Source organism: Leptinotarsa decemlineata, unplaced genomic scaffold (assembly GCF_025532065.1).
Source record: "Leptinotarsa decemlineata unplaced genomic scaffold, Ldec_3_MD MMD2_tig00000199_RagTag_RagTag, whole genome shotgun sequence".
Lineage (NCBI taxonomy): Eukaryota > Metazoa > Arthropoda > Insecta > Coleoptera > Chrysomelidae > Leptinotarsa > Leptinotarsa decemlineata.
The window spans coordinates 14,760,557-14,784,074 of record NW_027412544.1 but is presented as its reverse complement, the minus strand read 5'-3'; the positions used below and the strand labels follow the sequence as shown (position 1 = coordinate 14,784,074).

The window sequence follows — 23,518 nt, the reverse complement described above, 5'->3', positions numbered from 1 at the left end:
TTCCTTGACTACATTTCGAAAAAGTTTACTTTTAAATTGAGGTCCGTTATCTGTTATCAATTTATTAGGAGCACCATATACTAAGATAATTTGTTCCTCTAGAATTCTGGTAACGTTTGTAGCAGTAATCGTTCTCAGTGGAAACAGTAGGCAAAACTTACTGAAACAGTCACATACCGATACAATGTAACTATTTCCGGTGGAGCTTCTAGGTAAGGGTCCCACTATATCCATACATACCAACTGGAATGGATAAGATACGGTAGTTGTCTTACTCAGCATTAGACCGGCTGGTTTCTTCTGAACAGGCTTGGTTCTCAAACAGGTTTCGCAATTCTGGATGTATTTCGCTACGTCGGTCTTCATTTTAGGCCAGTAATATGATCGAGACAAACGTCCTAAGGTTTTGAAACACCCGAGATGTCCACAAGTTGGAGGATCGTGGTGAGCCCTAATGAGGTCCTTCCTTTCTTCCTTGGGTACAACTAGAACCCATTCTTTGGTTAAAGGGTCATCCAGGTTGGGGTATTTCACTCGAATTCTTTTATAGAGTTTATTAGTTTCTACTCTCCATAGAGGATATCATGATGGAGATTTCTGGACTTGATTAACCATACGACAATATCACTTGTCTGAACTGGAATGATCTATACGGGTCTGTTTTGTATCGTTCACGTCAAGAATTGCATCTAGTATTGGTACCGCCCGAGAAAGAGTGTCAGGTACCACGTGTTCTTTGCCCTTCCTATGTATTATGTCAAAATTATATTGTTGTAAACGTAGTGCCCATCGCGCAATTCTCCCTACTGGATCCTTGATCTGAAACAACCATCGCAGACTATAGTGGTCAGTTACAACTGAAAATTTCGATCCTTCGATATAAGGACGAAGTTTTTCCACCGCGAAAAGCACCGCAAGGCACTCCTTTTCAGTAGTAGTATACCGACGTTCACTCTTCGTCAATGAACGACTCAGGTAAGCCACGACCTTTTCGCCATCTTCGTGCTGTTGTGATAGGACCGCTCCCAAACCGTAATCTGACGCATCCGTTTGTATGGTGAATGTTAGGTCAAAATTGGGACAGGAAAGGACCGGTGCTGAGATCAAACGATCTTTAATTGTATCTAATGCTCTCTCGCATTCCTCTGACCAGACAAATTTGGCATTCTTCTTCAAAAGAGCTGTTAGTGGAGCTGTTAGAGTTGAAAAGTTGGGTATGAAACGACGGTACCACGAGGTCAAACCCACTATCCTCCTTACTTCAGAGACACTCCGAGGAGTAGGAATGCGGATAATGGCCTCGACTTTTCCAGGGTCAACCAATAAACCGGTCGAATTCACAACATATCCCAAATATTTCAACTCTGGTCTGCAAAAACAACATTTCTCTTTATTGAGGGTCAATCCAGCGGCCATGATTCGAGACAAAACCTCTTTCAAAACAGAGATGTGTTGATCGAAGGTGGGAGTACAGATGACCACGTCATCTAGATAAACGAACACATACTGCTCAAGGTCCACTCCCACTACTCCATCAAGAAATCGCTGCCAAGTAGCTGGAGCGTTATGTAAACCAAAGGGCATTCTACAAAACTGGAAAAGTCCTCGAGTTGGCACAACAAACGCCGTAAGGGGCCTGGAAGCTTCTGCCACCTTAATTTGCCAATACGCCGATTTTATGTCCAGTGTGGTCAGAAATTTTGCATCTCGTAACTTATCAAGTGTAGAACTAACGAATGGTAAAGGGTAGGCATCAGGAAGACTTACTTCATTCAGTTTTTTATAGTTCACGCAGAATCTATATTGACCGTCGGGCTTTTTCACAAGAACAATGGGAGATGCCCATGGTGAATTGGAAGGTTCCACTATCCCCTCTGCCAACATTTTCTCTAATTCAATGTTAACTTGCCTTTGTAATGTAGGGGAGAGTGGATAGTGTCTTTGTTTTATCGGTGGGGAGTTGGTTCGAATATGATGTTCGACTTTATCAGTACAACCCAATTTGTCTCCCATTGACCGGAAAGTACTATCTATTAGGTCATCTAATATTTTGCGCTGTGCAGGGGTAAGATGATCTGTACTGTGGATCGCACAGGTCTCTGTTGTTACAACACCTTCCTCAGACCTGAAAGTCCATTCTCCTGAGTAAAGGTCCGGTACAATTCCCATTTTCGACCAGAAGTCAATACCTAAAATAAGATAGTGAGGAAGTTCAGGGACAACCAGAATTTCGAATGTCATTACGCGATCCCGAAGTTTTATTGGAACCCGTATACTTCCGATTATATTACACTCCTTTCCGTTTGCAACCGTACATTTCTGTGTCTCACTTCTATCCAACTGACAAATATTTTTCAGAATGTTCCATCCCTTACTTCCTAACGTAGTCCTAGTACAACCAGAATCCAATAAAGAAAGGAATTCTTTCCCATAAATGTCTACTTTGAGAAATGGTCTATCATCATTTTTAGCGTGAGATAGGACGAAGTCAATTATTATTTTGCTAGAGGTTAAATGGGCTATGCTCTCAGAAGAGGGTGGAGTTTGCCCTAACACAACCCTCTGTGCCCGTTTTTTGGACACTGTTGGCAAGTACTTGCGATAACGCCTGCTTGTCCGCACTTAAAACAAAACTTTTTACGTGGTTGTGTGCACTTCTTAAACCGATGTCCTGATTTTTGACAGTTCCAACAAATCAAAGAGGTGGAAGGTTGAGAACAGTTTTGAGAAGATTCGGTAACAGGATCAGATCTTGAACTCGGGACTCTTGTTGAATTACCACAATCAGTACTTACAACTGAAATAGCTGAGCTACCAAGTGGTTTTCGGTAGGCAAGTTCTGGCTCTAACATTTGTTTGTAGTTCGTTGGAGGTGGACAGAATTTCTGAGTACGGATCGCAGTTTCCTCCACTGTGCGACTTAGTCTTACCAAATCCGAAACTGAATCAATTGCCTCCAAGGCTAGCTGAGACTGAATGTAAGGAAGCAAATTTCGACGAATAGTTTTAACTCTAACTTCTTCGGAGGGTTTATTCGGGCCTAATTTATTGAAGAGATTCTCCATTGCCACTACGAAAGTCATCACTCGTTCTTTGGAACCTTGAGTGCGTTTGCGTATTTCTTCCCAGAGATCAAACTCATAATCATAAGGAAGGAAATCTTTCTTCAGTTTTTCCACCAGGTTATCCCATGACTTGAAGTTTTGCGTTCTAAACCAGAAAAGAGCATCCTTCGTGAATAATTCTGGAGCAGATCTTAGCAACTGCTGTTTTGTAACTCCGCGGGATAAACGAAGCTCCTCAATTTTTTCCAAAAAGTTGGTAACACTCGACTCCCCATCGAAGTGTATTCGCCACCTTGATACATCAAAATACGGAAATCTCTCTTCTGGGTTTTGATGAACCAATATTGCATCATCAGCGGATGGAAAAGCGAGGTTACAAAGCCTTGAAGTGATATCTCGAGTAGAATTCATTAAATCCTTATAATTTTCTGAGGTGCGTCCATGCACTTCTTCCCCTCTTCCCATATCCGAGAAGAAACTTCGAGGCCGGGTTGGGTTGTGCCCTAAAAGAGAAAATCCTGCGTCTGTACTGAATCTAACAGTTTCCCGTAATGGTCTATTTCCAATTGGATTAGTGTTAACATGTTCTTGAATCCGTTGAGATTGGTTTCTAATTGCTTCATTTCCAATAGGTTGAACATCAGCTTCTTCCTCGATGAAATCGATCAACGGATGAATTTCTTCATTCACTTGGTTTTGAAGAGCTGTAAGTGTTCGTTGCATATTTATCCGTGCCGCTTCAAGCTCTCGGGTTGATCTATTATTCAAAGTAGTATTGTTTGTTAATATCACTTCAGGCAATAAAGGATTCTGTTCATCCAAAATAGGTCCTCCAATTTCGTTAACTCCATTCAGTAATGAACCATCTTGTGACATTCCTGGGTTGTGCGACTCCATCAACTCTAAATTTTCATTGATCGATTCTAAGTTGCTAAGAAGTTGACCACATCGTGTAAGTAACAACTTTTTTCTTTCCTCCAAGTGAGCATCATTGTTCACCGCTACTCTAATCAATCTGAGACGGACATGGTTAAGCCGAGACGTAATACGCTTATTCTCGTTCACTCGATTAGTAATATCAAAGTTATCAATGTCATTTTCCAAACTAAGTAACTTTCTATTACAAACATAAAATTCTTCCTGAGGTGAAAGAATAATGACTGGAAGAGAAGACGCCTCTCCCTCCTTTTCATTTCTTAACGCCGCTCTTAGGGTTGCTCTATTTTCTGCGACTGTACGCTGAACAGGTAAACTACGGATCATTAGCTCATGAACTATTTCGTCACCTAATAAACGATTGACTTCCATTGTGAAAGAAAAAAAATTTAAAAAATTAAAATTGTAAAAACCGTACGATATCAAGTTATGTGATAACCGAACGTACGATCACTAGTCCAATAATAACTGAACGTATGGATACCTACTAACAATGAAACAAACGCACGTAAACCCGCCCCTTTCAAAAAAAGAAAAAAAACAAGAAAAAAATATCAAATCAAAATTTAAACTGAGTATGCGCAAAAATAACAATACTCAATGTCACCCAAATGACTTCGCACACAGAACTGAAATAACCTAATACCAAAAGAGAACAAACAGAAAAAAATTACACATAGGCAAAAAAAATACTCTATGAAAGTCCAATTTACTTTTTGCTTTTTTTTTTTCCATGCAACAAGTAGTCACCAGTGAAAAGGAAAAGAAAAGTACCACTAAGTAGGGTGCCAAATTTATTACGCCGACTAAGATGGAAAATCAAATTATTGGGGCGTAATAGAAATAACTCAAAAACAAAACTCTAAAATCTAAATTAGTCAGCCGGTAGAGGGTTGGTGGGTAAAATAAATTATTTGACACTAAAGATAACAAAAAAAACAATATTTATTAATTTCCCTCTTTGGGTAAATACCCTTTTCCTGTAAGAATGTAACCCTGGATAGAATTTCCGAAAGTTAGGGCCGTCGGTATATCGGAACGTATTCTTCAACTCTATAAATCCACGGTCGATCAGCTGATCGATTTTTATATTCTTAAATAGAAACTGTCAAATGTCTGAATAATTGCAATATGGTGCATGTGCAATTGCAATTATAAATACAATATATATATATATATATATATATATATATATATATATATATATATATCAATAAATAGATGTTTCAAATAATACAAGAATGATATTATGTACGAATGTTTTCCCCGTTAGTATAATATATACTATTGGTTCACAGACGTCTTGGTAAGTAGCTAGTTTTGATTTAAAATAATAAAGGTGTCAGTTCAATGCATAAGGTTAATTGATAATTAATATTTAATATTCACTATGTTCTAGGTGCTAACTACAAAATACCACTACTTGCTCTTACGAGTTCACGGAATATTCTTGGTGATATGAAATGTTCCTTATATGTTAAAAAGAAACAAAAGTTGTACAAGGCAAAATTAATAAATGAAGTAGATCCTACTTGTATATTCCTTTGGAGGTTGTCCTTTCTTTTGCAATCCCCAACAACGGCTTTCTATACAAGGTTCGTCCAGTTTATCAGGATTGGGGGAAGTCTGTACTGTAACTAGCAGAGAAAATCAAGCAAGCTCTATCTACTGAGCAGGGATGAAGCTGTCTTCAAGCGGTTAGGTGTAAAGCAAAGTTCTAAACATGCATGCTAGCTAAATTGGTGTATAGCTATAGGACATAATGATGTGGGAGCTGGTAATATCCTTCGTACAGAGAAAACGTAAAACTAGGTACTAAACAAAAAGAGACCTGAAAAGACAGAAAAGTTACTAACCTGTGGATTCATTAATACATATGAAATGCACTTATTAGAGGATAATCCCCAGAATGTGTCCCAGCAGAATACCTACCTTCGATGGAGTGGTCTCGGAGAGAGTTTCGTCAGGAAACGTTTAAGGTTAGTTGAAAACCAAAATCCACATTGGATGGTTGAAATATCAATCCTATGACAATTTTCTTGATGGTTTTACAACTACTTTTTATTTTTCAGACTCAGAAAATCCTCTATAACTTGAGAAAATCAGAACCACATGTTCCACTTTGATAAGCCCACAATAAAAAAGGAAAAAGGAAACAGATAGATTCTGGAGGTCAAACTAGGAATATTAGTGACATTTCATCAAAGTTGAGAATACTGAAGATGAATGACATCCTTTCTGTCAAATTTTGAATATTTAGCAGGGTTGGATCTTTTAGATAACCTCTATCCAAACAATAACAAACTAACCTATATGAAAATGGAAAGTTAAGGAATGGTGATAAAACAGATAATGTTCTTATTCTTTTCGGAAATTCACAATGAACTAAACTGGTATCTTGAATGAGAAAGCATTCAAAGTAGGTAAAGTACTTCTTGTGCTGATTGAACATTTTTAAAAAAATATGACTTTATTTCAGATATTTTTCTGCTATGCAAGATCACCGAGTGACTTCAAGTTATTCATCCTGAATGATTTAATACATTTTATAATGTTTTGGCTTACGAGAGCGCTATTAAAATTATGAGTCAACTAGGAGGTATCAGTATAATTGAACCCGTAACAAAAGCTGTGTTAATCCCTTTCACCAAGAGAAGGAAATTGGACGATCTAACGCCACTTTTTCTCAATGGTGTGGTCATTCCATTTGGAACGGAGGTGAAATATCTTGGCATTGTTCTTGATAAAAGACTCTCCTGGAACGCTCATTTGGAAAAAGTTTTACACAAAGCCAGACTGTTCCTATGGACATGTCGAAGGCTTTGTGGTAAAACTTGGGGTTTCGGTCCCAAACAAATCCATTGGATTTATGTAATGATTGTCAGACCAAGGATCACGTATGGTGCAATTGCTTAGTGGCCGAAGGCTTTACTGACACCGGCCCAAGCGAAGCTCTCTGGCTCACAGAGACAGGCTTGTCTGGCTATCAGTGGTGCCATCAGTACCACTGATGCGGAAATTTACGCTATTGAATTGTATGCTGAGAGATTGGATAAATCCAACCTCACTCACAAGTAAATAAAATAATTCTCGGACAGTCAAGCGGCGTTGAAAGCTCTTGGCTCCCACCGAGCAACGTCTAAATTGGTAGCAAACTGCCAAAAAAGACTCTCCTCGATAGGAAGGCTGAACAGATTGTCTCTGGTCTGGATTCCTGGCCATACTGACCTAGAAGGCAATGAAGCTGCTGACTCTCTTGCAAAGGAGGGTGCTGCAAGCGGCTGCATTGGACCAGAATCTGTCATTGGCATCGCTTTGGGCTTTGCCAAACAAACACTCAACACCTGGATGGCAAGAAGAGTTATGGACTTCTGGCAAAATCTTCCAGGATTGGCTCACTCCAAGGCGTTTATTCATCCTTCGAAGCTTGATTCCAAACAGTTGTTGGACTACAGTAGCGATGGACTACGATGTCTAACGGGCCTTCTCACAGGTCACTGTCATTTGAATCATCACATGCAGATACTTGGACTGTCGGAAGACAATGTGTGTCGCCTCTGTTTGGAAAATGATGAAACTGCAGAGCATATACTTTGTGCCTGCCCTGCTGGGGACCAAATCAGGTTCTTTGAGTTCGGCAGATCTGTACTCTCACCATCTGACCTGAAAGACCACTCACCATACAAACTAATCGGCTCCGTTGAGAAGCTGGGTTTATTTTGCCGAGTGTGAATATGTGTGAGCCACAATAAACCCTTATGGGTTGCGGTGAAGGGTCGAATACCTATATTCTGGTGGAGAACATAAAATGAAATTACATACTCTATCGAGTTAGATTAACAGACTAGATTAGGGAATTCCTCTAAATTCAAGCTTCAATCAACTCAAGACACATATTTGCATAATTGGTTTCATTCTGCCTGAAACTTTAATTAGGTTTTCATCTCGTGTTTGTGTGCGCATTTCGCGTAAACTTGCCATTACATTTAATTTTGGCAATAAAATTCTTTATTGTTTGGATGTTACCTACCAACAAATGGGTTTGTTTATTGAAATGAAAATGCAATCATGTTACATTATTGTCAAAATATCAGCATTGCGGATTCATTAGTTATCATGGTTATACAGTATATTGAATCCATGGGTTATACATAAAATATATGCAGTGCGATCTGAAGCTGACAGATTAATTATGTGTTTACTAACCAAATTTCATAATAAAAGTATATCAATCATAATGTGTTATCTGACAATATTTTAAGAGAAAGAATACTCTTTTTGGCTGACCAAGCCTTCCTTAATGTTGATAGCTTCATAGAGGGGTGTGATATGAAAATTGGTCATATCGAATATATATGGATCGAAGAGAGATGACATAACAATGTCAATTTGGTGTTATCAGTTGACAGTGTGTAGAAATGACGAAACATTTTCATGTCAACTCATACACGTCACATTACACACCGAGGAAACGGAAGAATCATATGTTGATAAACAACTCATAATTTATCCCAATGAACACTTGCAACTTTTTTGTTCACGAACAAAACACGAACACCACAGAAAAATCCTTAAGGCGCTCTAAGAGCGGTGCACATGGATTTGAATCGCTGGAGATTAAATCGAAACGAAAAACGTTACTATATCCGCTCGTGAAATGATGTTTGTTACGTGTTTATTTTACCAGTATTGTAGGGAGCGGATCGAGTAAGGTCGATCGACTTCCGAACACTTAACAGTATTATCTAGATGATGACAAATGAAACTTTGTCGAAACGTCGGTGAGATTGAAGATTATAGCACATAGCACTCAAGAAAGTGGCAAACCATAGACACGTGTTTCGAGCTTTTGGCCCATCATCAGTATGGTGCAGCCAAGTATAAGGATGGGCAACACTTGGTTACCAAAAGATAGAAATACAAATGAACAGAGCCACCAGTAGGAGCCAACCGTACATTTGTGGTTTCAGTTGATAGATCTTGTGTTTACAAGAAAACTATCAAAATCAACACTGAGGCAGCTATAGCTGCTGGAAAATAATTTCATGAAAATCAAAAGATAAATGGATAAGTACTATTCTGATCAATTCCATATTGATTTCAGTTTAAGAGCCACAGGTAGACAGCTGTTTCAGCCTATTGGGCATCGTCAGTACCGGGCAGGAGGTATTATTTGAAGACAAAATGTGAATAACCAAGAACAGTACCTACTACTTATTAAGTACTGATATCAATATGGGAATGATCAAAATAGTACTCATCTATTCATATACAGGGTGAGTCAATAAAATTTCCTCGGTCTATTGCTATCAGGGAAAACAATTTTCTGAACTGCTCAAATTTTTTGCGACATAATTCAACTTTTTCAAATAGAACACCCTGTATTTTTTTCATTTGTATGAAATGTTTCAACATTTCACTACGTTTTTTTCAGTGATATACTATACAAAAACAGATAATTTACAAATTATACCCAGTAATATTGATTGTTGTTACCACAAAAAATTCTTCAATTATTTACGTTCACATACCCAAAATTTTTTCAATATGAACAATAACGCCTAAATTTTTCATTGAATAGAGGAGTCCAGAAGATGTTTAAAATGGCCAACCTTTTCTACAATACATAATGTCAGTCGTTTTTTAAACGAATTCTTCACACGTTTCAGCATATATTCTGGGATTTCCCTGAAAGCTCTAGTTATTCTTCGTTTCATGTCTTACATAGATATTGGAGGAGTGGATAATCCATTTGATATGCCCATATGAAAAATCCATTTTAGTCAGATCAGGTGATCTGGGTGGCCACACCACAGGCCCACCCCTACCAACCCATTTTTGATTGAAATGATCGTTGAGGTATTCCCGTACCTCAGTTTTGAAACGTGATGGTGCAACGTCTTATTGTAGCCACATTCTAAGTCTTGTTCCATATGGAACCCTGTCCAATAAATTCGAAGTCATGCAGAAGAAATCTTTCATATTTTCTTCCAGTGAGATGCTTATTCAGAAAATACAGACCGATAACTCTTTTTCCGAGAATTCTACTCCAAACCTTTAGTGACCAACGCTATTGACGGTTCAAGCAACGAACAAAATGGTTTTTTTCCCTTGCATGATAATGCTGATTCACAGTTTTATTTTTATGGAAAGTCCCTTTATCAGAAAATAACACGAAATCGAAAAAATCATTTTCCAGATTGATCTTTCCTAAGCTCCATCGGCAAAATTGAACACGATTTTCAAAATCTCTATCTTTACTCTTGCATCAATTGCATGTGGTAGAAATGAAATTTGCTTGCTCGTATCATTGAACAAGATTTTCAAAATCTCTCACTTTACTCTTGCATCAATAGCATGTGGTAGAAATGAAATTTGCTCGCTCGTATCATTCGAGACACGCTGGTTTTAGAAAATCCTAATTCTCTGCTAGGTTTTGGGTACTCACATGGGGATTTCGAACAAGGTGAAAAGCAATTTGGAATGTATTCTCTTCATTTGTCACAGGGCAGACACGTTCGAACTTCTCGTGATTGACATTACCAGTTTTTTCAAATCTTGTTTTCAGAGCCTGAAATGCCTTTCCATCTGGTTGTCTTCTTTCGGGAAACTTCTCTTTGTACCTGAATCCTAGATGCAGAAAGGCAGTTTTCGTCATTTTCCCCCAAAGCATAGACCATTTGCACCATATCTTCCAATACATAGTTCATAATGAAAATGATTCAATCCAAACGCGAAACATACATCAATACATGGCGTTATTGACAAATTCCGATATTCATTTTTTGATGTCAGTCATGGATAATTGGGTTTTCGAAGAAAAAATCAGTATAAATATTCTTTAGGTTTTTTACGCATTTCCTACCGTTGAAACCGCTGATAACTATCACTAGATAGTATGAAAAATGCTAATGTACGATTAGTTTGAATATTCGAAAAACAAATTTGAGTACCTGAGTGAACGTGAGAAAATAGATTTTTTGTGGTTACAACAATTACTAAACTATGGTATAATTTGAAAAATGTCAGTTTTTCTTATAGTATACCTTTGCTAAAAAATGTAGGAAAATGTTGAAACATTTCATACAACTGGAAAAATACAGGGTGTTCCATTTGAAAAAATTTAATTATGTCTGTTTGAAAATGAATGAAACTTGACCAGTTATAGCGAGCACCCTATATATTGTTTCCGAAAGTTGAGATTCCAGAAATTATCATAGTGATATTGACTAACTATTCCTGAAAAAAATCCACTCAATTGCTGTAGACGTGCGGGTGGTGAATTAAAAAATTATTGTCTGCAAAATAGAGAGCTGAAAAAATATGAAATCGAATGACGTATTCATATACGGGGTGTTCTATTGAAAAAAATATAACTTTGGTTGGCCACGGTCGGCTAAATCACCCAGTATGGGATGAAATAATTTTAAAAGATAGTATTTATCGATATGACTGCAAAAAAAATGAGCAGTTGGAAAAATTGTTTCCTCTGATAGCAATGGACCGAAGGAATCTTGTTGACTACTCATAGGCTCAACATTCTGTTGAACCATGACACAAAATTAAATTTGATCAAGCAAAAGTTTTATACTTATTCAGAAAAGAATATGTCAAAAAAGCTTTTTCACGAAATGATCATGATCAACAAAAATCCTAATAATATGAACAAAAAAACAGACACTGAAAGTCTAAGTATAATTTAAAATTATTTGCTGAACATAAATCTCGGTAATATTCTCAAATGGAAATCTTTTTAATGATAATCTCACTCTTGTCATTACAGTAAGCTTTGAACATGATATTACTGAAATCAGATATCTGAAAATTATGACATTATTAATATCAATGTGCTAATTTTGTGAAAATTTTAATCAATATTCAATTTTTAATTGTAAAACACTGATTACTTATACTTGTACATTTTTTAAGTTCTTTTCTATTGTTTTTCATTTCAGCGTCTTGATGCTAGACATGGTCAGACATGGCCAAACAGTTGAGGTCGAAGCAATTTCTGTGGTGAAAAACACAAGGATTGAATGAATAGTAAATGAACTTATGAACATATAAATGAACATGAATGATGAACAATAGACCTAGACTCACAAATGAAATTGTGTATGAAAGTATTGTTGAATATATAAAAATAAAGAACGATACAAGTTGTTTGAGGTTCAATTTCACAAATACACGATTGCCCGTAGAGTTGATGTCAATGTATTATGAAATTTAGTGGCCCAATGATGACAGCACTTTTCAATAAGGCCCATGTAATGGTTAGGAAAATTAAAGGTAGATTTCTTTTTTATCAAGTGACTATGATTTATAGCACGTTTTCTTTTCCTGGGAATTTTTTGATAAATACAAGGCATTTTAGTATATAGATTCCATGAGATGTTATTAATTGGTTCGCCCTAAATACTTTCCTACACGGAGTATACCATGATTTTGAAATCACTTCTTGACAATCGTAATAATATGGTTATGGATGAGAAGTGATTTGCTCGGTCATTCCAGTTCGAGAATTTAATACATTCATTCTACTCAATCAGCATTATTTTTTGGCAGATACGATCGTATAAACTCAAAATATCGACTTCTGAACCCATAGCTCTCTTTTGTAATGTTTATGCAGATGATCCTACATTTTCAATTTTTTAAATATTAGAAGGAAAAAGACTAATTTCATTTCATGACACTATATATACAGTGTCACCATTAAAGTGCGCACCATATAGGAAACTTTTTTTTCGAAAGTTCAACTTCGGCACTTGTTTGTGCTTTAAATTTAACTTAAAATGATGCGACCAACTGCAACCCACTGACGTTCAGTGTTCGTCAAATTCAACTTAAAAAAAAATTGAAAATGTGCATTTCTAGATCGAATTTAACAAAAAGTTAGGGAAATTTTATATTCATATGCCAAATTTTATGCAACTAGGATAAAGTTAACGTTTTGCTTATTTTTGACAGATATCCCCTTTATTTTAAAAAACAAGTTCGGTTAATTGTCATCAATTCATGAATGCATAACAAACTCATCATGGAGTTCAACTTTTCTGATACATTTTTACTTATACGGACATTTTTAGAGAGAGATTAAAAATTTGCTATAAAAATTTTAACATGACTGGTGCAAATTTTCAATCACTTGGCTATTTTCTTAAACAAACCTTTGATTTCGAAAAAGCAGAGGCAACTAAAAAAAAATTCAAATAATTCCGATAGAACTATTATTATTATTATAAATTTTAAACAACAATAATATTATATACTTATATATTACTTATTGATCTAAATGAGTTTGTCAAACACTTATAGCCTACATTCCAGTATGTCGTCCTCCATGTTCAATACAAATTATGGTCCTTCTACTGACATCTGTAACTGCATTTTTAATAAATCGGGGATTTATATTTGCACAGCACTCGCGAGTGGTATTTTCCAGATGTTGTATGTCAGCGAATGGTATACTTCGGTACACTTTTTTGTTTCAAGTAACCCCACAAGAAAAAGTCTGAAGGCGTCAAGTCGGGTGATCTAGGTGGCCAATAATGTTCCCAGTTACTTCCGATAACTTTGCCTCTGAACATTTGTTGGAGGGACTGTTTTACAGCAACCGTGTAATGTATTGGTGCGCCATTGAGCTGATACCATAGGTCGCATTTAATATTTAAAGGCATATTATCTAAAACTTCACTAACCTCATTATTTAAAAGGTTGAGATAACCGACGGATGATAAATTTTCCCTAAAGAAAAATGGCCCAATTATTTGGTCGTTAAGTATTCCACACCATACATTAGTTTTAAAGGAATACTGATCACCACATTCAATTGTGAAATTGAGATTTTCTTGGGCCCACCTTCGGCAATTTTGAGAACTTACCGTTCCATTTGAAGAGAATGTTGCCTCATCTGTCCATAAAATATTATACGGAAACTTTACATTTTCTTCTCTCTCTCCTTGAAAACAGAATGAAAACCCCAAACGGACATCAAAATCTCGTTCTTTTAATGTGTTAATAAATTTTGGCTTGTAAGGCCAATAAAATTTTTCTAACACTTTCTCTCTTGTAATCTGTATTTTTCATAATATCGGTTATGCTCGTTTGCCCGTGTTCAATAACTTTTAAACAAATGTTAAGTTGGGCCTCCTCATCATATTTACTTGGAGTGTGCTTTTTCTTAAATTGATTTGCTACGGATCCTGTTTCTCTGAATTTCGACATTATCCTTGACACAGTAGTATGTTGAACATTTTTTGCCGTTCATTGAAAATGTTAGCTACTTGCCGGTACGGTGTATTCTCACCACATATTAAAACTATTTCTATTCTTTCCTGAAGAGACAACATTATTGCAACAATGACTGTTAAAAATTTGACAAGTAAATCAACAACTTGACACTACCATAGCATGCATTTTGTTTGTCTAGATCTACTTAAAAATTTTATTCAACATGATTAAGCATCCTTACCGCCCCAGTTAGTGTGTATAAATAATCTGTGAATACTGAATATTGGAATTTTAATGTAATTTCAATTCTAGTAATTTTATTAATACTCATTGCAGTTTTTGAGTCGTGTCTGCTTTTTCAAAATTGAAGGTACTGACGTTTGTTTAAGAAAATAGCCAAGTGATTGAAACTTTGCACCAGTCATGTTAACATTTTTATAGCACATTTTCAATTTCTCTCTAAAAATGTCCGTATAAGTAGAAATTCATCGGAAAAGTTAAACTCCATGATGAGTTTGTTATGTATACATGAATTGATGACAATTTACCGAACTTGTTTTTTAAAATAAAGGGGATATCTGTCAAAAATAAGCAAAACGTTAAGTTTATCCTAGTTGCATGAAATTTGGCATATGGATATGAAATTGCCGTAGACACAACTTTTTCAAGTAACTTTTTGTTGAATTCGATCTAGAAATGCACTTTTTCAATTATTTTCAAAAAAAAAGTTGAATTTGACAAACACTGAACATCAGTGAGTCGCAGTTGGCCGCATCATTTTAAGTTAAATTCAAAGCACAAACAAGTACCGAAGTTAAACTTCATTGAAACTTTTCGAAACAGAAGTTTCCCATATGGTGCGTACTTCAATGGTGATACTGTAGAATAAAATTTTCCTGTCGAGTCGAATGCCGAAATTTCGATTTCCTATGAGTATATTCAATATTTTCCATTTCTTTCGCATCTTCCTGCAATAAACACATATCTACTAAATGATCTTTCCATCACATGCTTTCGAATATTCGTGCTAACGTCCAACAAAAACTGCCGTAAAATCAGTTTCCTAAAAGATATAAAATCAATTGGGTAGTATATAAATCAGCTTTCAATGATCAGATTCTCAAATGCGATGGTCTGGAGCTCCTCGGTAAACTCCAAACTCTGATGATTTATCGAATTGTTCTGAGAACTGGGGCGCGTCTTCAATATAACGTTTAGACGAACTTCCAAGGTGATAGTATATTGATTGACAAGATTGAGTTATAATTGCCACATTAAGTCCCGCTGGATACCTCCTGATTGATTTTCAGAATTAACGAAGTCGTACGACCCTTAATGGGTTACTTGATCATCGGTTCTTCGCGAAATAGGTTTTCATGAGAAAGAATAACATTAGGCTCGAAAGACTGGTTATTGAGATTATGATTTATGATCACGCAGGCAGAAATTATTTCTCAATGTTAAAGAGAATGAATCAGGCAGTGTATTCTGCAAGTCACAAAAAAACTTTAACGTGAAAATTTTGAAAGGCTTTGAAATGATATATATTTGTCAAATATACTTTGAAATCATTTGTCGAAAACCCGAATGATGGAGAGTCACAAGATGACGATGCTAAGCCTTAGGTAAATAAATAAAATATGCTATTTTGCATTCAAATTAATACGAAATTTTATGTATGATGTTTTCACAATATCTAGTTGAAGTTGGCGAAAATAATTCGTTTTTCGAAAAATAAAATCGATAGTGGCTGAGGCAGTTTCAAGCAAAACATGTGATATCTATGAGAGGTAGAGTATTAGACGAATGGAAGTGTCTCGTTTTGCCTAGTTCTTTGTTGAGGATCTCAGGAAGTGACATTTATTATTAACGAGTTATGTGGTTTCTACAACCTACTGTTATAATAAGCATTTAATATTCAGTTATGAGAAAGTGTGAGAAAGTGTACAACTTCTCACCCCTGGTATCTAGGTACAATAGTTTTGGTAATCGCGAATATATATTATACATACATCATATGTGCCAAGGAAAATTGTATCTATCACAGTGTTCACTATAAATATATTCAAATTTGACGATTATCACACTAGCTCCCTTAACAATATGTTCTAAATTTAATCATCGTAAGGCTGATTTTCACATTCTTGTTAAATATTATTGCAATGAATGAATGTTACGACGAATTTTGCGAGGTTTGTTTATCCAAATAATATTTTCAAATGCTGTTTTTTCATTAGTTCGGAAAGGGGTAGAATTTTTTTCGTAGAATAACAATTTAGTTTTTGCCAACATTTCGAACTTTATTAAATTCATCATCAGGGTTCGAACATTAGTTTAAACGGTGGAAATATATCTAAGAAATGAATAAGAACTGATAACATGAAACTCATACAACCACAGACACATTGTAAATGAATATGCTATCAAGGGAGACAACTGATTAGAATTGAACGTTTTTGTTTATCATTTACCGAAATTATGAATGAAAGATATCAGAGTACACACATGATAGTGGAAACTTCCGATTTAACGAATTGAAATAAGCACTGTTCAGACCTTCTATGTCTCTTCTAGTGTTAACACCATTTTGTTTGAAAATATGGATCATCTTACTAAACAGTCGTTTACCTAATGAAGATTGAACATCTAAAATGAAAGGGTTTGCAAAGTCGAAACTGTGGTTGATTCCTCTTGTGTGTTTAACGAGGTCTGTTGGTTTGGCAATTTTCAACTTTTTTGTATCTCTTCCATGTTCAGGTAACGTTCCGTTTGTTCTACATAACATTTTGGAATATCCTTGCTATAAATTTCATAAATGACGTTTGATTGCATATTTATCGGAGTTTTTGTTTTTTGTTTAAAAAACATCTTTTTTCCACAGTGTCAGCATTTGAAAACGAAAATTTGATGTGTTTATTATTCAGAACTGATCCAAGTTTTTAAGAATATTTGACTTTCGACCACGTTGCCTTGTGGAAATATTCAGTATGTTTTTGGAGGTTGACTTCAATATTATCAAACTAGGATGTTGCACTCTTCGCGGTCTTCCAGAAATTCAGCAATCAACGAGTTGTCAAAACAAATTACTGTCTCGCACATCAATATTACCAATATCACACAGGAAAAATTTGGAATCAGAAGGAAAGTCACGTTTACTTCAATATTGGAAAACTCAAATATTTTTTTCGAAGTAATTTCATCAAAAATTCAATATTCATTACATTACGTTACAAAATGTGTTATTATTCAAAATAATCCAATCAGAAATCAGTTGTACACATAGCCATATCATTTTAGCAAAACCTGCAGAGTAAATATCGTCTTAGGGTATACTGGTATTCTACATTTCATAGAAATGTAAAACTTCAACACAATAACGGCTTAATATATGTGCCCTCTTTCACTCAAGTTTCTGACAATTTTTTTATGATTATATCAATGAAGGGGTGGTGAATTAGCACAGCAGTAGTATGCCCAGATTTTTTCTCGAGAACTTCAACATAACTTGCATAATTGAGTTTGTTGTACGGAATACTTTGGTATATAGCCTTATCCATGTCTTTTGAAGGTATTGAAAGTTATTGTGTGTGGCACATATTTTATGATTGGTCAGTTGCAACTCTTCAAATTCTTAGATGACTTCGGAATTTGTCTTACGGTTAACATATCGTCATCATCACCATCTTCAATGTTATGCATTACTTAGAGATTATGTATCTGAATCTCTTCCACTTTTTCCTGTATCTGAAATCTTATCCATACAAGGCATTCCAACGAAAACTTGACCTGCCATGTAAATCAGGACATGTAATCCGAAATTTCGAAGAAAACGTCAATTGTTTATTTCTAGAGAGACTAATCTCAATATGAGAGTCATACCCGAAACTTCACTCCCCTGCGGACAGCACCTACCTCCCTATTTTTTTCAATAGCAGGGGGGTCGAGTTATACATCATTTAAAAGGTCTTTTGTCCCTCTATTACCTTTGTGATTTTTTGAAATTGATTCATTCGTTATTGAGAAATTAAATGTTGAAAGTTTCATTTAAGAAAACACAGAACATTTGCTGTCGTTCATTCTAATGAGGAAATCAACAACAAATGATATCAGTAGAAACAAAATCAACGGATAAATTATTCGAAATGATCTCCACCTAGTTTCATACAATAATATAGTCTACTCTCGAAAGCGTTCCTAACGGCATTCAAAATGTCTGGAGTCAGCAATCGGCATTCCCGAACAATTTCCTGTCGCAGGTCTTCTAGATTTATAGGCTCAGTAGAGAACTCTTTCGACTTCAGGTGTCCCCACAGAAAGAATATTCCATCGGTGTGAGATCTGGTGGCCACTCCACTGGACCCCTTCTGCCGATCCAACACATTGGAAAACGTTCGTTCAAAAACTCTCACCCGGTCATCAGAATGTGGTGGTACACCATCCTGCTGGAATGTTATTTCATTTTCTACTAAATTATCATTCAATATTTTCTAAAATTTGTGTAATCATAGGATCTACACAGTCTTGTAATAGATTTAAGTACGTGTCTCCATTGAGATTACCTTCAATGAGAAATGGTCCAACATTATGATTACCAAGAATGCCGGCCAGATATTCAATTTTTGTGGAGTTTGTGAATGTATTTCCATTACCAAATGAGGATTCACGTCCCTCCAGTAACAACAATTCTGTCTATTGACTTCATCATTCAACATAAAATAACTTCCATCTAAAAAACATGCATTGTATAATAAATAGGCTTGGTCAATTTCCCGCTGAACACCTCACAAAATTGAAGTCGACAATCAAGATATTCTTCGTTTAATTCCTGAAGTAGTCTTATTCTGAAAGGATGGAATTTGTAGGCTTTCAAATTCCGAAAAACAATAGTAGCTGATACACCAGACGTTCTAGCTACTTGTCTGATAGATTGTCGATTATCCATTTGTACATGTGCTAAAACTGTAACTTCAACTCGGTCATTTCTGACACGACGGGATACTTTATGTTTTCTGTAGTGAACAGAACCTGAAGTTCGTTTACTACTAATTAGATAAATTCCACAAATATGTAGAAGACCTACGACAGAAAATTGTTCGTGAATGCCAATTTCTGACATTTTATCCGGTGATTCTGTTGCCAATGATATTACTTTTGTTGATTTTCTCAATAAAATGAGCGACAGCGAATTTTCTGGTTTTTTTTTTTCAATTAAAACGTTCAACATTTAATTTCCCAATAATGAATGAACCAATTTCGAAAAAAATCATAAAAATAATAAAAGGACAAAAGACCTGTCAAATGATGTATCACTGGACCCCCTCATGCCGTTAACAAAATAGTGGGGGGTAGAATTAGTCCCCCTAAGAATAAAAATTGACGCACTCTTTGAAATTTTCGATTACACGTCCGTTTCTGACTTACAGTGGGGTCAAGTTTTCGTTGCAACGCCCTGTATATATATCAAAAGCTTTGACCATATTTGATCCATTGTCTGCAAACGTATTTAAAATTTTGGACAGTTTCAAATCAAATTCAGAATGAATCTCTGCAGTCAGATCAGTTATTTCATCATTACTGTGTTCCCTTAAATTTCCTGCAAGTCATAGATATATTTTTTCGATTAAAAGCATCTCAATCAATCCAAAGAGCAGTAACACATATATAGTTTCTCCTAAATGATAACCATATATCAGCCGTGGTGTATACAAAAGCAACCTTCTTCAAGTGTATTTTCTACATTATTGGTGTACTGTTCTGTAATTTTTGTATTGAATGTTTGCTGGCACATAATTATCGGTGGAACACGTAATTGATGTGCCCCCTCAAAGGATCCATTTTTTACAATTGATGAAGATCACATTTACAAGTAACCTGTAGAAATCAACTGAATGAGATGGCAGAAAGATTTGATTATTTGAATATTTTAGATAAAATGGACCCATCACCATCATCACCAATTAAATACTCAACTTGTTATGTTGAATTTTGAGTTTCCCATGCTCAGCTAAAAGATCAGCATATCCTTCTTCCTGCAATTGAATTGATTGAATCAATTGATCAATTTTGAAATCGAAATAAATTTTGTTTTACAAAATGTATATGAATGAAATCTTAGTTTTACTCACTTTTGAATGTACTTGCACTGAATGCACTGTTTGGAATCTTTGGTGTAGTAATGAATGTAACTGGAGTTTTTCCCAACACCAAACCGTTATTTTAACACCTCAATACGTGTTTCGATCACCAAGTGATCATCTTCAAGAGGACGATCAAACTGTTTGATCTTCCTCTTGAAGATCATTATCAATAAAAAACGTACAATCGATGAATTGAATAATAGCATAGAATAGGGTCGAACAATGTGATATTCTGCCCAACTAACGCTTGTCGATAACGATTAAATTTTATTTTAGATTAGACTACTAAAATTAACAATATTATAATTAACTACTACTATGATTAACTAATGAAGAAAACTGAGCAAAATCACAAAGTAAACAAAATAATCAACACACGAACCCAGCTCTCACAAATAATACAAATATAAAGTTTGATTGATACAATAAGCATCAGGACGAAAAAGCATGATAACCAGCGCTGGCGATGTATATACTACAAGATTATTATTGCAACTTGCAACTTGGTACTCCCACCATCTGCGATTCTTAAGTCTATCCAAATCCAAGATAGAGTAAAACAAAACAAAACCGAAGCGTGATGTTCACGTGATCGCCCAGTGTCAGAGGGAAAGGGCAGCGTTCATTGGTGAATTTGCCTTCTTGGTACGAGTTCGGTGCCAGCATAGGGTTGTAATCAGTCGTTTGCGTGCTTGTGTGGTGTGCGTTATAGTATATTGTTTAAACTTGTTTTACAAGATGTCCAGTACAGACACTGTTGATGACACTGTGAGCTATCGTCTGGGTCCAGCCAGGAAACGATCCAAAAAAAGACATTTGAGTGTTGAGATGAAAGAAGTGATTTTAAATGTATTCAAGAAAGAGATGGCAGAAATTGAGACATCGAGTGTCGACGAAGTCGTATCCAAAGTTGCCGATAAAATTGGAGTGTGTTGCGCTTCGATTTACAATGTTTTAGGGGAATATAAACAAAATCATACATTTTCCAAACCGAATACAAATCAGAATTGTCAAACCATTGTAAAATCAATAGATGATGCTGATGAACATGCAATCAGGAGGAAAGTGCATGAGTACTTTTTCAGTAATGAAATACCCACGATAGACAAAGTACTCACAAAAATAAATGAAGATGTTTTATTGCCAAGTTTTAAGCGGTCAACATTCCATAAAGTATTGAAACATTTGAATTTTGTATGGAAAAAACGGGGGCGCAATAATTTATTATTGGATAGAGAGGAAATTGTGTTATGGAGGAGAGAGTATTTGACCAAAATGAAATATTATAGAGAACAACAGAGAACAATTTATTATATGGATGAAACCTGGGTTAATGCTGGTCATACTACCCCTAAAGTATGGGTCGATGAAACTGTGACCTCATCTAGGAGGGCCTTTCTAGATGGACTGTCAACCGGATTAACAAATCCATCAGGTAAACTTACTTACATACCTCTTCATATTTTCAGGTAAAGGAAAACGGCTTATTATTTGTCACATCGCCAATGAGAATGGGTTTGTTGCTGAAGGGCTGTGATGTTTCGAGTCGAAGAAAACTGGAGATTATCACGAAGAAATAAACGGTGAATCTTTCGAACAGTGGTTTTCCAAAGTTCTACCTCATCTGGAGGATAATGCTGTGATTGTAATGGACAATGCACCTCATCATTCGCGACGGTTAGAGAAGATTACGACAACGTCTTCAAAGAAGGTTGAAATCCAAAATTGGCTGCGATCAAAGAATATTAGCTTCGAATACTCAATGCTAAGAGTACAGCTATTGAAAATTGTCAAGGAGCGCAAGCTTGAATACCAAAAATATATAGTCGATGAGATGGTAGCAGGCCAAAACAAAATTATCCTTCGCCTGCCTCCATACCACTGCGAGCTCAATCACATCGAGTTAATATGGGCGGATGTGAAGAATTTTGTAGTTCAGCATAACACCACCTTTAAATTTGCAGATCTCAAAGTACTTTTTGATTAGGTTGTGAGAAGAGTCACAGCGGAGAAGTGAGAGAAGTGTGTTCGGCATGTGATATCGGAAGTTGAGACAAAGATGTGGAAACTTGATAACATAATAGAGGCCCAAATTGACCCACTGATAATTCAGATTGGTGAGAATGACACTATTGATGAAGAGACAAATTCATCCAGTTGAATGATTTTGATTAATATTCATTCTGATTTTACATAAAATAATAATTAACAATAAAGAAATAATTACGCCTCTTTTCATATAATGCTTGAGTGCGCTGTGGTGAAAAATCCAATGAAAATCTTTTTGTATTACACATATTATCTGCATTTTTCCCGTTAAACTGCAAAACTTGTGCATTTCAGTCGTTATCATAAAAAAGTTTTCCTAAGTATGATATAGCATTTGCGATCAACAAAATGTTGGTTCTGAATACGACCCTGGCCAATTCTTGGGATTTTCAATATCACGTGCGTAGGGCATGTCAATGTTTACTTCCACTCTATCTTGGATTTGAATTTGCTTCAGTAAACAGCATCATATAAAAATTTAGAAAGCTCTTCCAACATTCGACAAGTTATATACATATCGTTTTGTTACTGAACAGTGTGAAAAAAAGTGTTTTGAGATTAGTTCAATTCATTTGGTATCCTTTCTCGAATTTTCATTTCAATATTTTTTTTCAAAACTTGAATATACTAAATATTACTCCAGTAATATTCATTACTACACCAAAGGTTCCAAACAGTACATCACAAGTTGAATATACTAACTTCAATATTATTCTTTGTTTCAGAACCTGAAGAACCAAATCATGACAACGAACCTGTGGGTAGAACAAGTAAGTGATAATGTAGTTCGTTTTCATTTTATAGCCTCCTATGTCGTTAAGTCTTGAAGGTGTTAAAACAAAGTTTCGAACAATTAACCTCGAATTTCCTCAAGGAAATAATGGCCTAATGCCCCTAATTAATTTTGCATTATCGCGAACAGAGAGGAGTGAACTGTTAATATTCTGCAGGAGTTTCTCGCTTTATCACCCTATCGATCGAATGGATAGGAAACTTAGCGACATATAATATCATTTGAGAAACAGTTTTCGAAACTGATTCATAAAAATCGTATTTCTGTACAAGAATATGATGTTTGTGTCTCATATACAGAAACTA

At 35.6% G+C, this 23,518-nt stretch overlaps 1 protein-coding gene across 1 annotated transcript in view; it reads left to right on the top strand.

Annotated features, from left to right (window-relative positions):
* Positions 1–23,518, top strand: part of nAChRalpha4 (nicotinic Acetylcholine Receptor alpha4) — a 700,819-nt gene that overhangs the window by 186,473 nt on the left and 490,828 nt on the right. The window contains exon 2 of the mRNA XM_074173005.1: positions 23,146–23,190. Within this exon, the coding sequence (XP_074029106.1) occupies positions 23,146–23,190 (45 nt within the window). The remainder of the gene's footprint in view (positions 1–23,145; positions 23,191–23,518) is intronic.